Source organism: Acanthochromis polyacanthus, chromosome 8 (genome assembly GCF_021347895.1).
Source record: "Acanthochromis polyacanthus isolate Apoly-LR-REF ecotype Palm Island chromosome 8, KAUST_Apoly_ChrSc, whole genome shotgun sequence".
In the NCBI taxonomy this organism is placed as follows: Eukaryota; Metazoa; Chordata; class Actinopteri; family Pomacentridae; genus Acanthochromis; species Acanthochromis polyacanthus.
In genome coordinates this window covers 29,940,993-29,955,825 of record NC_067120.1, presented here as the reverse complement: position 1 = coordinate 29,955,825, position 14,833 = coordinate 29,940,993, and the positions used below count along the sequence as shown (strand labels likewise).

Below are 14,833 nucleotides of genomic sequence, written 5' to 3'. Positions count from 1 at the left end.
CCCCTCACAGCTTCTCATGAACTTCTACAGGAGTGCGACTGAGAGCATTCTGTGCTACTGCAGCATGGTGTGGTTTTCCGGCTGCACCGCTGGAAACAGAAGGGACTTGACCGGCGTCATAAAAACTGCACAGTGGATTGTGGGTGCACAGCCTCCTAGCCTGGACTCTGTCTATGCTAGCTCACTGAGGAAAAAGGCCAGCAGCATCGCCAGAGATCCCATCCAGGACACAAACTGCCCCCCTTCCATCAGGAAAAAGATTCCAGACATTAAAAATAAGAAAATGCAGACTGTGAAACACCTTCTTCCCCAGAGCTGTTGCTGTGAACCAAAGTATCTACAAAGTTGCTCCACTTTTTTCAGGTTTCATTTCTTTTCACCCATGCTATGCTACACAATTTGTATTGTTTTCACTGACAATGTAGCAAATGAGCACTTTGGCACTGTGTATTCGATATGTGATATATTTAGTGTTCAGTTTGGTGTTTTTCCAACAAAAACAAGGTACATCAATTGGACAGACTTTATTTTTATTATGCCTTTCAGTCAGTTTAGTGCAGTTCAAAGCCTGTGTTGAACCTTCATGGGATAAGGTTTTGGAGTAGTGGTGAGTCCAAAGACAGGAGTGTAGTCTGGTTCTCCTGCATCCTCAGGCCAGATGAACTTAAACTTCCTCAACAGAGTCGCCATGATAAGGAAGAGCTTCATACGAGCCAGACCCTCTCCGAGACACAACCGAGGACCTGAGGAATAAAAAACACGTCAAAGTCATCTACAGTAGTTTGATTTGATTCATCTGATCTGTGCCTGCCACTCCAAGTGTTATACAGTTTCTATGCTCTTGTACCTGCAGAGAAAGGCATGAAGGCATCTGGTTTGACAAACTCTCCTTGGTCATTGAGGAAGTTTTCAGGATTGAATTCATGAGGGTATTTCCACTGTCCCTCCTCTTTCAGCACTGAGATCATGTTCTGGATGATCCTCGTACCCTGAGGAGGTGAACCAAAAGAATGAGGGACATTCTTCACTTTGTTGTCTATGTTTCCAAAAGCTATTTAATCATTTGCACCATACCTTGGGAATGGAATATCCGGCAAGCTCTGTATCTTTAGTCGTACAATGGAAGACGCTTAGTGGAACGGTGTTGGAAATTCTTTGCGACTTGTGGATCACAGCCTGGATGAAGAGCAAGTAAGAAAGTAAAATTTATTTCTAAATCACCTTTCAGAGATACAAAATCATAAGGTGCTTTATATCTAAAATAAAACAAGGACAAAATAAAAACAATAATAATAAAGGTAATACATTTTTGAAGCAGGGGAGCAGCAGCTAAAATACCGTGAATCAAAAACAATAATTAAAATAAAGCCATTACAGGTCAACCACAAGCCTGTCAGAATAAAATCGTTTTCAGCTGCCTCACGAAAGCATCACAGGAGTCGACCAATCTCAGCTGTAGATGAAGAGCATTCCACCATTTTGGTGCTAGAGCTTGGAAAGTACAGTCATCACAGGTTTTATACTTGGAACAAGAGACAACAAGTAACTTTAGTTGACCTGACCTGAGCACTTGATTTGGGGCATACGAGTGAAGGAGGTTGGAGATATACCATGGTGATTGGACACGTAAAGCCTTAAAAGTGAGTATCAGTATTTTAAAATGTATATGAAAATTGATGGGAAGCCATTGAAGAGAGGACAGGACTGGGGTGATGTGGGATCTCCGGATAGTTTCTAGAAAAAAAAAAGATGAGCAGCTGCATTTTGGATTGCTTGAAGATGGTAAAAAGAGGATTGATTTAAACAGACAACCTCCGAAACAGACAACCTCCTCTGAGAAAGGTAGGATGAGAAGCAGTCCACGGCAGATCCTGAAATACCCACTAACTGCTTTTGCCAATTGAACAGGATACCATGATCCAGTGTCAAAAGTTGAGCTGAGGTCAAGAATTACTAACGAGAGTTTACCATCATCTGCTGCCATCAGAAGATCATTAGTGACCTTAGTAAGGGCTGATTCTGTTGAATGCAGTTTACCAAAGCCAGATTAGAATGGGTCGCACCTGCCATACGCATCTAGAGCTGTATGCTGCATGGCAACCACCCTCTCCAGCATTTCAGAGACAAACAGCAATTTGGAGACATTTAAACAACTTTTTTTTTTTTTGCCTTATCTGACTGGCAGCAGAAGGAAAACAATTGATCTCCAAATCCACAGATTATCTAAAAGATTTTACAATCTCCTGCCTTGTGTCACATTTTCACATGTTGATCAGAAGTAAAATTATGAGAAGAAATCTGTCACATGATGTACAGTCCAGTACCTGCACATCGGGCATCTGGTGTCTGTCGTCAAAACAGGCCTGATCCTTCCCTTCCAACACCCGGTCTATTTCCTGCTGACAACGCTCTGAGAAGGCAAGATAATAGCAGACGTTGTATTCCAGATTTAACATTTCACATTCCACTGAGATGGTAACAAAACATGTCAAGGAAAAAAGAAACCTTTAAGCATAGAGAAAGCACTAAATAAGTGTCAGGTTTTAGTCATGAGAATAAACAATATGATAAAGCAACAGTATAAAAAAATAGAAAAAAAAAATTGGCTACTTCTTTCTACTCTCCATTTAAGTTCCTGGTTTGATGCATGGTAACATGAGTGCATGACTTTTCCAGGTTTCATATTGAAAGACAGTTGTGGAACTACAATGTCAGAAACAAAGTAGTAATTCCTCATATGTGCATGTGCAGGTATACCTTGTATGTGTGGGTGGTTCATAAGGTAAAGAAAAGCAGTAAGCAGGGTGTTGGAGGTCGTATCAGTCCCAGCAATCATAAGATCTATTGCGGTAAATATGAGTTTGTCCTCTGAAAATGTAGAATCCTCTGCTTTCTGAAAACAGGAGAGTTATCTTTGTAAGTCAAATGAAAGTAAGGTAAAAATGACAGTATACCATACTGATGCACACTGTGGCAGGTGAAAAGAGTCAGCTTGTGACCACACAAAAAAATAAGATTGGAATGTGTTCTCCTTAATTTCAACACAACCAATGTCCATTACAACAATATTTCATCTGAGATAGTGAGTTGACTGGTTTCACACACCTTATCCATTTCATCCAGGTAGCAGTCAAGAAAGTCTCGAGGCTCTCCAGGAACTCTGGTCTTCTTGTGCTCGTTCAACAAACGAAGCACAAGGTCAGAAGAATGCTAAAAAAACACAATCATTTGTATAAATGTACTTTTTGTTTCCACTGACAAAGTAAATAAAAGATTTCTGTTTTTTTATGGTAAGTCTCATTTTTACCTAAATATTCTGAACAGATACACAGTATGTAGGATATATGTGCATGGATAATTGCTTTAAAGTTACCTTCATTGCATTAAAGGCCCTGTTGAAGGGCAGTGGCAGCTTACGAATCCATGGAAAAGAGCTGTACAGCTGAAACAAAACAATAACAAGGATAATAACAATCATTATATGTTAAATATTCTGATTTCTGCCATAAATAACTTTGAAGAGATGGTTTTATTGTCAGTTATTTTGTTTGTCTGAGAAGAGTTAAGACATAAAACGCACAGCTTAAGCTAGTTCTTATGAAGGTAATGTCATATCCAGCTCACATTCAGAAGTCTTGTTTCTTTATTTCCTGTTTTATTTTGGTACTTCCTGTTGTGCTTGTATTTGCTTTTGTCTCATGGCAGGTGTATTCACAGCACCTGGTTTTGCCTGTGTGTTTAGTGACTCAGCCTGTTTTTGACTTGGAAGCATGCTTTTCTGATTTTCACACCTCTACTTCCCAGCCTGTGTGACTGCCAAAACTGCTTTTGGGATTTGGCAATGAGATACTCAAATGATACTCGAAGTTTACTCAAAGATGCCTTATAATTTCAATACATTTCAAGTATGCCTTCTCTGTATGGATAGAAAACTGCTGTATTCCAAAATGCTATCTATAACCAAAGACACAAATTCGGACAGACTTTTCAGGTTACTCAACATGTTTTGTTATGACACGTTTCAAAAATAATGAAGGAAATAGTGATAGAAATCATGTCTCTTCTGTACTGAAAAAATATATATATATATATCTCTGCTATATTAACAATGCAACTTGAACAAAAATAGCTCACATGCAGCACTGCAGGTACAGAGTACGTCCTAGTGCCGGTCAGTTTAGTGGCCCAATGAAAAGAAATGAAAATTAGGATATTTTCCTCATTTCATAAAATGCAACCAGGATGGTCAGGACAGGATGTGAAAACAAGACATGTTCTGGTAAAACAGGATGTTTGGTCACCCTATTTTAAGTCCATACCCTTTTGTAGTCTGTGATTGTACAAAATGGCCATCAACATAGACTTAAACAACTTGGATCCTGTCTTTGTTGCCTTAAAAACCTAAAAAAAATAACACACAGGGGCGACGTGACTGACCCCACATGCTTTGACTCACCATCGCCCATGGTCCATTTGCGGCCTTGGTAAGATCAGTGGCAGTCTGAATAATCGTTGCGATGAACTCATCGTCATACTCGTAGCGTGTATCAAAGACAACCTGGCACATGATGTTGGAAGCCGCATTATGAAACATAACTTGAGGAGTCAGAGTTTTGCCTGTAAAAGATATATTGCAAACTATAGCTCAAAACAGCATTGTACAAGAACACAACACATCACAGAGTCAGTAAGCTGTTTTCCATTACAGAAGCATTTCATTTACAGGAAAAGTCCCTACTTCAGCATAGGTACTTCTGAGCAGTCCTGCAAAATTGCTTTGTGGGGCTTGAATCTTGCTAAACTTGGAGAAGACAATGCTGATGGCAGAACAAGTGTCATTGTTTCAGGATACTAATCATCCTCACTGGACAGCAGCCTTCTCCATTTGAACATTGTAAAGCAAAAAGTAAAAAAAACACCACGGGCAAAAATGGTTGTGGATGTTAATCTTCAGTGTTAATTAAAGTGGAGTTGCACCAAGAAGCTGCTGTTTATCATCGTTTGGGCACATCACAGTTAAACCTGTCAGATCCTGCACTGCAATGTAAACAGAGTAAAGAAGTTGATCTGTTTGCTGTTCCTGTCAACGTTTGCGCCACTCGACATCTTCCATGAATTCCTGCAGTGGAAAGTTGCCTGTTGCAACAAAACTGAGTTGTGTGGACCCACCAATGTTGTTATCCAGTGTTTTAATGATGTATTGAGTCTCGTCATGAATTCTCTCCTCCTTTGATTTCTTCCCCAGACCAAAGTTCCTCATTGTCATGAGAGAAAAGCGATGATGCTCCTTCCAGCTGGGGCCATAATCTGAAAAAAATAAATCCTACAATAGGTGTAAGCAAAACAAAGAGCTGATTAGTCAATCAAGGAACTTTTTCTGACAACATGACTGTCAATGTGAACGTTTCCATTCTTGTCCAGTATCACAACATTTTTGGTTTTAATGAACCTAGAGGTTCCTCAGGTCTTTCCTCTGTCATGGACTTTGGTTTGTTTATGTACTGTTTATTTTGAAATCACCTTTCATCATTTGTCCTATGACATAAAATGTCTATTTTACCGTTCCTCTGGGTGACATCATGAGCAACCAGGTCTTGAGGTCGTCCAGCAAATTCAGCAGCCTTGATCACCATAGCCTCCTTCATGACCTTCACCCCATTGATGACTACACTTGGTCTCGGGCCGAGGAACAGACTGTAAACATTTCCATAAGACTTCCTCAGCTGTAAAGGTACATTGCAGAGGGGTGTTTAAGATACATGTGTAACATCTCCAGATATTTTTAAGTGGTTCAGTAGTATTTATTAACCTGTCAGGGATTATGACAAAAATGGACGCAGCAGAGCAATTTTTTTTTTAAGCAACAATTTTATTGAAATTTTAGAACAATGTAACAGTTAAAGACATATACATGGACACAACCAAAAAGAGACAGAGAAAAAAATACAATTAAAGCAAAAGAAAGATTTACAATAAAATAAAATAGGACATTAAGTACCCCATTTCCATATCATGTTCATTTCAACTTATTATTCTATGTCCACCTGCCAAAGTCCATTAAATTTAAATCCAGTCTCAATCTGGATGAGTATGTCCAGTGGTTGTATTTGGTCCAGAGGGCTTCCAATTAAAATAAGAAAATCCTTTGGACAATAAATTATGACTCTCCGCAGGAAAGTAGTCCATGAGTGGTTGCCAAGTGATCAAGAATAACTGTTCATTGCCTTTCAGCACTGCAGTCATCACTGCTCTCATGTGGGAGCACAGAAAAAATCTCTTTGTACCACATAGTAACAGTAGGAGGTTTGTCCCCAATCCACCTTAACAGTATACATTTTCTTGCCAAAAGTAACAATTTATCTAGCAATTTAAAATTAAGAGGGGGGAGTGTCACAGTCTTGGATGGTAGGCCAAGTAAGAAGAGACCAGGATCTTTGGTTACTTTAGTTTTGAAAATGCCGCTAAGCTCTCTTACTATACAAGACCAAAACCATAGTATGTATTTACACTTCCAAAAAAGATGAATATAGTCCCCTCTCTCACTGAGACATTTTAGACATTGCGGTGACAGGTCTGGGTCCATCTTATTCCGGATGAAAGGTGTTATGTGTAATCTATGAAGAATTTTATATTGAGTTTCCCTCAATCGATTACAAGAAAACAAATTTTTGATACAGTTAAGAGTTTCTTGCCAGTCATCTTCTATGTACTCATTATCTAAATCCCTTTCCCATTTATGTTTGACATCAAACAGGCTTGTTGGACCTATGTCATGTAACAGGTTGTAAAAGGAGGAAATAAAACGGGAAGATTTTTTGCAGTTAATAAGAAAGGATTCTGGGGCACTCAATTTAGGAGTATTGAGGGAGGGGAGACTCAGGCCCTTTATAAAGTGACGAATCTGTAAGTACCCAAAAAAAAAAAATGCTTATTGGGAAGACCATACTGAGATTGAAGTTGCTGAAAAGACATAAAAATACCATCTTTAAATAAGTCTCCAATAACCTTAATGCCTTTGGACTTCCAAAACTCAAAAATTAAACTGCTATGAGCTGGGATGAAATCCCCATTCCCACAAATAGGTGTCAGCATAGAGACCAAATCCTTTCTCCCAGTGAAATTAACTATATCCCTCCAGACCCTTACAGAACTGTAAACTATCAGGTTAGCTTTAACTTCTTTCATGATGCTTTGTCTTTTGCAGTTAGTTAGGCTCCACAGAGATAAAGGTGAGCAAACCCAGGAATCAATACAGAGGGTTGAGTCAAGATATGAGCAAAGCCAATCCCAGATTATCCTTGCATGACAGGCCCAGTTATAAAAAAAGTATACTGGGGAGTCCAAGACCACCAGCTCTGGTTGGCATTTGTAAGATCTTAATTTTTTCCCTCGGCTTCTTACCACGTCAGACAAATTCAGAAAACAATTTTTCAATACTGGAGGCCACTTTCCTGGGCATCCATAAGGGCAGCATCTGTAGATGATAGAGAATCCTTGGGAGTACATTCATTTTGATCAAACTGATCCTGCCCATAAAGGACAAAGGGAGATTCGACCAACGTTGTAAGTCTCTTTTAACAGCACATATAATTGGGGAAATATTTAGTTTCCAGAGATCAGACAGATTAGGGGATACTTTAATTCCTAGATAAGTAAAACCTGAGTTAGAGCACCTGAAAGGGAAGTCCTCTGTCAAGTCACTAAGATCTAACCCACCAATAGGCATTGCCTCAGACTTATCAAAATTAACCTTGTAGCCAGATATACTACTAAATTCTTCCAGCAATGACATAGTAGCAGGGATCGACCCTTCAGGAGAAGACAAGAAGAGCAAGATATCGTCAGCATAAAGAGCTATTTTATGTATAGTGCCCCTCACTGAGACACCCTTTATGTTTGCATTAAGTCTAATAGCTACCGCAAGGGGTTCCAAAGCTAATGCGAATAGTAGTGGGCAGCCTTGTCTGGTGCCCCTAGCCAGTGGAAAGGGTTCAGAGCGGAGGCCATTTGTCATAACACTAGCTGTTGGTGAGTTATAAATGGTTTGTATCCACCTAAGAAAGTTACCCCCCAGACCAAATCTCTTTAAGACATCAAACAAATAGCACCACTCCACCCTATCAAAAGCTTTTTCAGCATCAAGGGACAAAGTGAGAGCTCTGTCACCATATTGATTTGTGTACTGAATCACATTCAAAAGCCTACGGACATTAAAAGATGACAAACGGTTCTGTATGAATCCAGTTTGATCAGAATTTACAAGAGTTGATAAAAGACCCTCTCGTCTCCTTGCCATAACTTTTGAGAGTATTTTGTTATCAACCCCAATCAGGCTAATAGGACGGTACGAGCCACACTCCTCTGGAGGTTTACATTTTTTTAAAATCAGGGATATATTGGCCAAATTAAGAGATTGTGGCAATGTTTGATTTTCAAAACAATATAGATACATATCTGTCAGAGGCTTGACTAGAATCTTGCTGAATGTTTTATAAAATTCTGGACCGAATCCATCAGGGCCAGGGGCTTTCCCCCCTTTTAGTGTCTTGATGGCCTCCAAGACTTCATCTTCTGTTATAGGTCTGTTTATCTGTCTCTTCTGTTCATCATTAAGACTAGGCAGCTCAAGCTTATCTAAAAAGGCCTCCCGTGCCGTTACAGAAGAATGATATTCGGAAGAGTATAAATTCCGGTAGAAAAGCCTCATTGTTTTGTTGATGTCCAGTGAGGTGTATACGTTTTCCCCGTTAACATCCTTGAGTGATGATATATTGGTAGTTTCCTCTCTACCTCTAGCTAATCAAGCAAGGAGGCAACCTGATTTATTGCCGGACTCATATAGTCTGTGTCTGGCAAAAAAAATTGAAGTTTCGGCCTTTTTTGTGAGCACCTGATCCAATGCTGCTCGAGCTGCATCTAAAACTTTTCCAAGTGATTTAGTGGGGTTGGATTTAAATTCTTCTTCCAAGTGTTTTACCTTCTCCTCAAGTTCTAGTTGAGTTTTTAGTAACCTTTTTTTTTCTGCAGAGGTGTATGATATAATGGATCCCCTTAAATAGCACTTAGCTGTTTCCCATAAAATTGAAGGGTTAACATCTGGTGTTTTATTTACTGCCAGAAAGAAATCTAGTTCTTTAGTAATAAAATCTCTAAACTGGGGGTTACTCATGAGATGGGGATTTAGACGCCAATGTCTAGAAGAGGGATTGTTGTATGGAGGACAAAAGGTGATACTAATGGGGCAGTGATCTGAGAGGACTTGAATTCCAATTGAGCATTCAGTAATTCTTTCCAAAATTTGCCTTGAAACTAAAAAGTAATCCATCCATCCATCCATCCATTTTCCTCCGCTTATCCGGGGCCGGGTCGCGGGGGCAGCAGGCGAAGCAGGTCGTTCCAGACATCCCTCCCCCCAGCGATGCTTTCCAGCTCTTCCTGGGGGATCCCGAGGCGTTCCCAGGCCAGACGAGATATATAATCTCTCCAGCGAGTTCTGGGTCTGCCCCGGGATCTCCTCCCAGACGGACGTGCTTGGAAAACCTCCAGAGGAAGTCTCCCTGAAGGCATCCGAATCAGGTGGCCAAACCACCTCAACTGGCTCTTTTCGATGCGAAGGAGCAGTGGCTCTACTCCGAGCTCCCTCCGGATGTCTGAGCCCCTCACCCTATCTCTAAGGCTGAGCCCAACCACCCTACGGAGGAAGCTCATTTCGGCCGCTTATATCCGCGATCTTGTTCTTTCGGTCACTACCCAAAGCTCATGACCATAGGTGAGGGTTGGAACGTAGATGGACTGGTAAATCGAGAGCTTCGCCTTACGGCTCAGGTCCCTCTTCACCACGACGGTCCGGTACAACGCCCGCATTACTGCTGACGCCGCACCAATCCGCCTGTCCATCTCTCGCTCCATTTTCCCATCACTCGTGAACAAGATCCCGAGATACTTAAACTCCTTCGCTTGGGGAAGCAACTCCCCCCCAACCCAGAGGAAGCACTCCACCGGTTTCCGGCAGAGAACCATGGCCTCGGACTTGGAGGTGCTGATCCGCATCCCTGCCGCTTCACACTCGGCTGCAAACCGCTCCAGTGTGTGCCAGAGGTCACGGTCTGAGGATGCCAACAAAACCACATCACCCGCAAAAAGCAGAGAAGTGTCCGGCAGGGACAAGGTACGTTTTATCCGTTTGATTCCTGGCTATAAAAGACACAAGCAGAAACAAAAAATCAAGCCATTTTTTCGTTTTTTCGTTTTGAGCAAAAAACAATAAAACAGGAAACGGTTCGTTTTTTCGTTTTTTCGTTTTGAACAAAAAAACAAACAAAACAGGAAACGGTTCGTTTTTTTCGTTTTTACCCCCAAAATGAAAATACGACTCCATATTCTGTTTCATTGGTGGGCGGGGCTTCGGAGCCTGCCGGTGCACAATAAAGCTCCTGCCCATCACAATAAAGCTCTTGCGCTGGCATTCATAGACAGACTGACTTTCATTGTATTGCCTGCCCCACTGCACTTCCCCTAACTCTAAATCAAAGCAAGTCGTGTACACAGTAATGACAGTCATAACCAGTGGTGTAGTCTAGTTTTTTCTACTGGGTATACTCCAACCTCATAAACCAAAGCCAGGTCAGGTTCTCATATATGTGCGCGTGCACTCACATGTCCACACGCGCGCGCGCGCACACACACACACACACACACACACACACACACACACACACACACACACACACACACAAGCAGCAACAGCAGCAGCAGCTCCTTTATTTCAAACTACCAGTTAGATACTTATAGACATTATAGCGTCAGCAGCTCCTCCTCCTGCCATCAGGTAGACCTGATGTTTCCTCTTCATCAGGCTCCCTTTCCTAAACTTTAACCTTATCTCCAGCTGTAGTGTTCCCTAAAGCGGCAGTATTCACAGGACAAGCAACAGGCTTATTAAAACACTGAAATGGTTTCATTTAGCTTTGCTTTCTTTTTCTTATTTTTTCTCCACTGACTGATGTTGGGTCATTAGAAGTTCTAGACTCATGTCCCTCTTCTTCTAAGCCAGGGGTATTCAGCTAAAATTCAGAGAGATCCAGTCAGCAAAGGTCCAGAACATCATAATGTCTAACTTGAGTTACTGTGATATATGCTGATGTAACCTGGTAGTTTTATTAGAGTCTGCCTGTAATCAAAAACTGACCGTCAAATAAATTCAGTACGGTTCAAAAGCATTTAGACATTTATTAATAAATAACTTATATGTAACTGTATATCTTAGAATAAAGTGCAGAACTTAAAAAAGCATGACTGAACAACCTGAATCAACTTCTATACATCTTTTACAATACCTAAATCTCATAAATGTAAACATGTGAACACTTTTACATTTTTGTCTGTCTCATATCACTCCCCTAATATCTCTGCAGCTTAATGGGAGAACTGAGCTGCTGCTTGTTTGAGCCGTTCTCAAAACATATTTTGATTATGTTCATAGTTGAGAAAGCTGCCTTACAGCTGTTTGCTGAGCCAAACATGGTCAGCATGTGACCACAGTCTGTCCTCTAGAGATGTATAAGGCACAAAAGATACGACTCTCAGAGCCGATGCTTTGTAGTGAATCTGAAGAGCTGACTCCTAACGTATTTAATGGAGTATGGAGTTTAACACTGTCCTAGCAGAAAACATGTTACTGGATCCTAGATTAAAGAAGCTTGCCTTCAGTGACAACAGAGCTGTTGATGAGACAATTCAGAGAATATGAGCAGCAGCCTGACACCTCCACCATTAGAGGATCAAGTGGAGGAGGAACCTCAAACTTCTGCTGTGTGGAGGCTCTTTGATGGAAGAGCTACAGGAGATGCTGCAAGGAGAAATCCTACAGCTGATGTGGGAATGGAGGATCATATCTAGAGGAAGCCCTCATCCAACCAGCAGACGACCCACTGAGCTGGAGCAGGACAAGGCCTCAGTCTGCCCCACCTGGTGAAGGTGATGGAGGAGAGACAACTTCTTCCATCTGAGAGAATCTTCTCAGAAACACGGCAGATATTCACTGAAAGAAGAAATGTATCAGCCCATCCAAGCTCAGCCATCTGATTTTTCTAAATGTCAGCCTGCTCTGAGGACATTTATACTGTTTGAATACTGAGTCTGGTTCTGGTTCTGTTCTGGTTCTGTGGGTTCATGTGCAGAGTTTTGTTCATTTGTTTTTTGTGCAAAAAAGTTTGGCTGAAATAATAAACAAAAGCAAGAATACCTGTTTTTGTAACAGAGCAAATGTACAAAATGAGTCAATTATAAGGCTTCTCATAAAAACACTGAATGAAAAGAGTTTGTCAAAACACAAACGATTCATATTTGCCAGGTTAGGCAAAAACATGAGGCTACAAAGAATAATAAATTAGGAGCCGTTTGGGAGCTGAAAGAACCGGCTTTTCTTTGGAAGCCGTGCCAAAAGCTCTCTGAAAAGAGCTGAACTTCCATCACTACTGTCCTCTCTGTCCCTCATCTCTCAGCTGCTTTTTGAAGGCAGAGCTGCGATGCGATTCAGCGACGTCATTGGCTGAGTAGCGTCACGTGGAATGCCTGAACTCGTACATAACTGGTCTGTACGTTTCTGAGCCGATAGACCAATGATAAACACTGGAAAGCTGCACCCTGCACCGGTAAAATAGAAGCGACCTGTCAAATTTACACCCGTATAGACGGCGTCTGGGTCCGGATCCGGACCGCGGTCGGCCTTTAGTGAGCCCTGTTCTCAGCCAGACACCTTCCCCCGTCCCATACAGCTTCACCGCTTCCTGACACAGAGAAAAGTGAACGTTATGTCAAAAAAACATACTAATACATGTGTTTGCGCATTTTTAAGTGGTTATATGGAAATTCGGGACCTTTTCTAGTGGGTATAAGGCGTATACCTGCGTGTTCACACCCCTGGGTATACGTATCTTTGCGCATTTTTAAGTGGGTATACAGAAATTTGGAAAATTTTCGAGTGGTGGGGTGTATACCTGCGTATCACGTAGACTACATCACTGATCATAGCTACATGGATGACGTTTGTAGCAAAAAATAAAAAAAAACGCGTGAAAATAATTTTAATATTCAGAGTTAAGATGGATTAAATGCGCTGTCAAACAGCGCTGAGTGGAGCGGCTGACCGAACCAAGACAGCGGCCGTATTTCTCGCTGCACAGTACCCCAAGCAGCGTTGACCTGACCTGGCTTTGGTTTATGAGGTTGGAGTATACCCAGTAGAAAAAACTAGACTACACCACTGGTTATGACTGTCATTACTGTGTACACGACTTACTTTGATTTAGAATTAGGGGAAGTGCAGTGGGGGCAGGCGATACAATGAAAGTCAGTCTGTCTGTGAATGCCAGCGCAAGAGCTTTATTGTGATGGGCAGGAGCTTTATTGTGCACCGGCAGGCTCCGAAGCCCCGCCCACCAATGAAACGAAATATGGAGTCGTATTTTCATTTTAGGGGTGAAAACGAAAAAACGAACCGTTTCCTGTTTTTTTGGTTTTTTGGTTCAAAACGAAAAAACGAACCGTTTCTTGTTTTTTTGTTTTTTGCTCAAAACGAAAAAACGGCTTGATTTTTTGTTTCTGCTTGTGTCTTTTATAGCCAGGAATTAAACGGATGAAACGTACCTTGTCCCGGCAGGTCATGGATTTCTCATCTGTGACCACATCAAACATATCAAACACTCTGACTTGCTTTAAAACCCTGCTTTAACCACACAGTAAAATGACTTTGTTTCAGCCATTTATGGTCAACCATGATAACTTTAGTCTTCTTAATTTACTTCCTTTACCATCTTTTGAAGAAGGCACAAATAACAGATTGTACCTGCTGCAGATTCCAAAGATATTTTGAAGTTTCTGTTAGATCCAGATTTAAACAATGACTGTTAAATTTTAGATGCTGGATGTGATTTTTAATTCCCTCAATTATGTTTGCTTGGCAAACTTGAGCAAATGATGCCATACAACACAACAGCTTCAATATAAATACATATATTTTTATTTTTTTTAAATCTTTTTTCTCTTTTTATCCATGCAAAATAACAGTGTTCTGATGGGTTTTTTTTTTTTACTGAGACTGAAACAGCTGAGTCTTCTGTTACTTCAAAATGTTTGGTATTCCATAGAGTAAAATATCTATTGAATGTATGCTTCCATTGTTTACCCATTATTGATAACACTTGGGGGCGCTTCAAATAATATTATGCATGTTCATCCCATTTTTTTCAAGTTTTGTAAATTAATAAGCAAATTTCAATATTTATTATTTTTATTTTATAATTTGGAACGTTAAAACTTATTCTTAACAGAAGAAATTTTTGAGCTTTGTCTGCTTCAAGCTATGGTTGTGCTGCTTTGATAGACCTGTGGAACTTTATATTGCAACAAAAAATGCAGTGAGCAATAATGTGACAAAGCAACAAAGCCCTGAGAAACAGACTGAGCACACAAAGCTATGACCTTTCACCCACATATTGTTGAGCTCTATGCAAAAACTCTCTATCACACATTATAGCTTATCAATAATCAAAGTTTAAAAAATTCACAGTGCATGTATTGCAGTACTTCTTGGACACACTCCAAGTGTGCAAAAGGAGAAACTTAATACCAAAAACATATGAAGCAATCACATAAAAGGACCGGGAGCTACAATGTTGCTGAGTCACCATGATAATCAAAGCTCACAACAGTTCATGAATTCCTCACTCACCTCATGGCCACCCCAGATTATAAAGGTCAGGTTCTCCAGTCAGGTATCAGTGAAGGCAACGATGAATACATTTGCAGTCCCTGAGTGTGACTGAGAGCGCCA

At 40.8% G+C, this 14,833-nt stretch overlaps 1 protein-coding gene across 1 annotated transcript; it reads right to left on the bottom strand.

The window, feature by feature from the left end:
• Window positions 1-509: 509 nt before the first annotated feature.
• Window positions 510-13,665, bottom strand: LOC127535114 (cytochrome P450 2F2-like). Its single transcript, XM_051952159.1, has 10 exons — window positions 13,648-13,665; window positions 5,170-5,323; window positions 4,457-4,617; window positions 3,374-3,442; window positions 3,106-3,210; window positions 2,758-2,893; window positions 2,325-2,410; window positions 1,075-1,176; window positions 848-989; window positions 510-743 (listed from the first exon to the last, which is right to left on the bottom strand). Exons 1-10 carry the CDS (start codon window positions 13,663-13,665, stop codon window positions 562-564), a joined length of 1,155 nt encoding a protein of 384 aa, XP_051808119.1. The 3' UTR covers window positions 510-561.
• Between the last annotated feature and the right edge of the window lie 1,168 nt (window positions 13,666-14,833).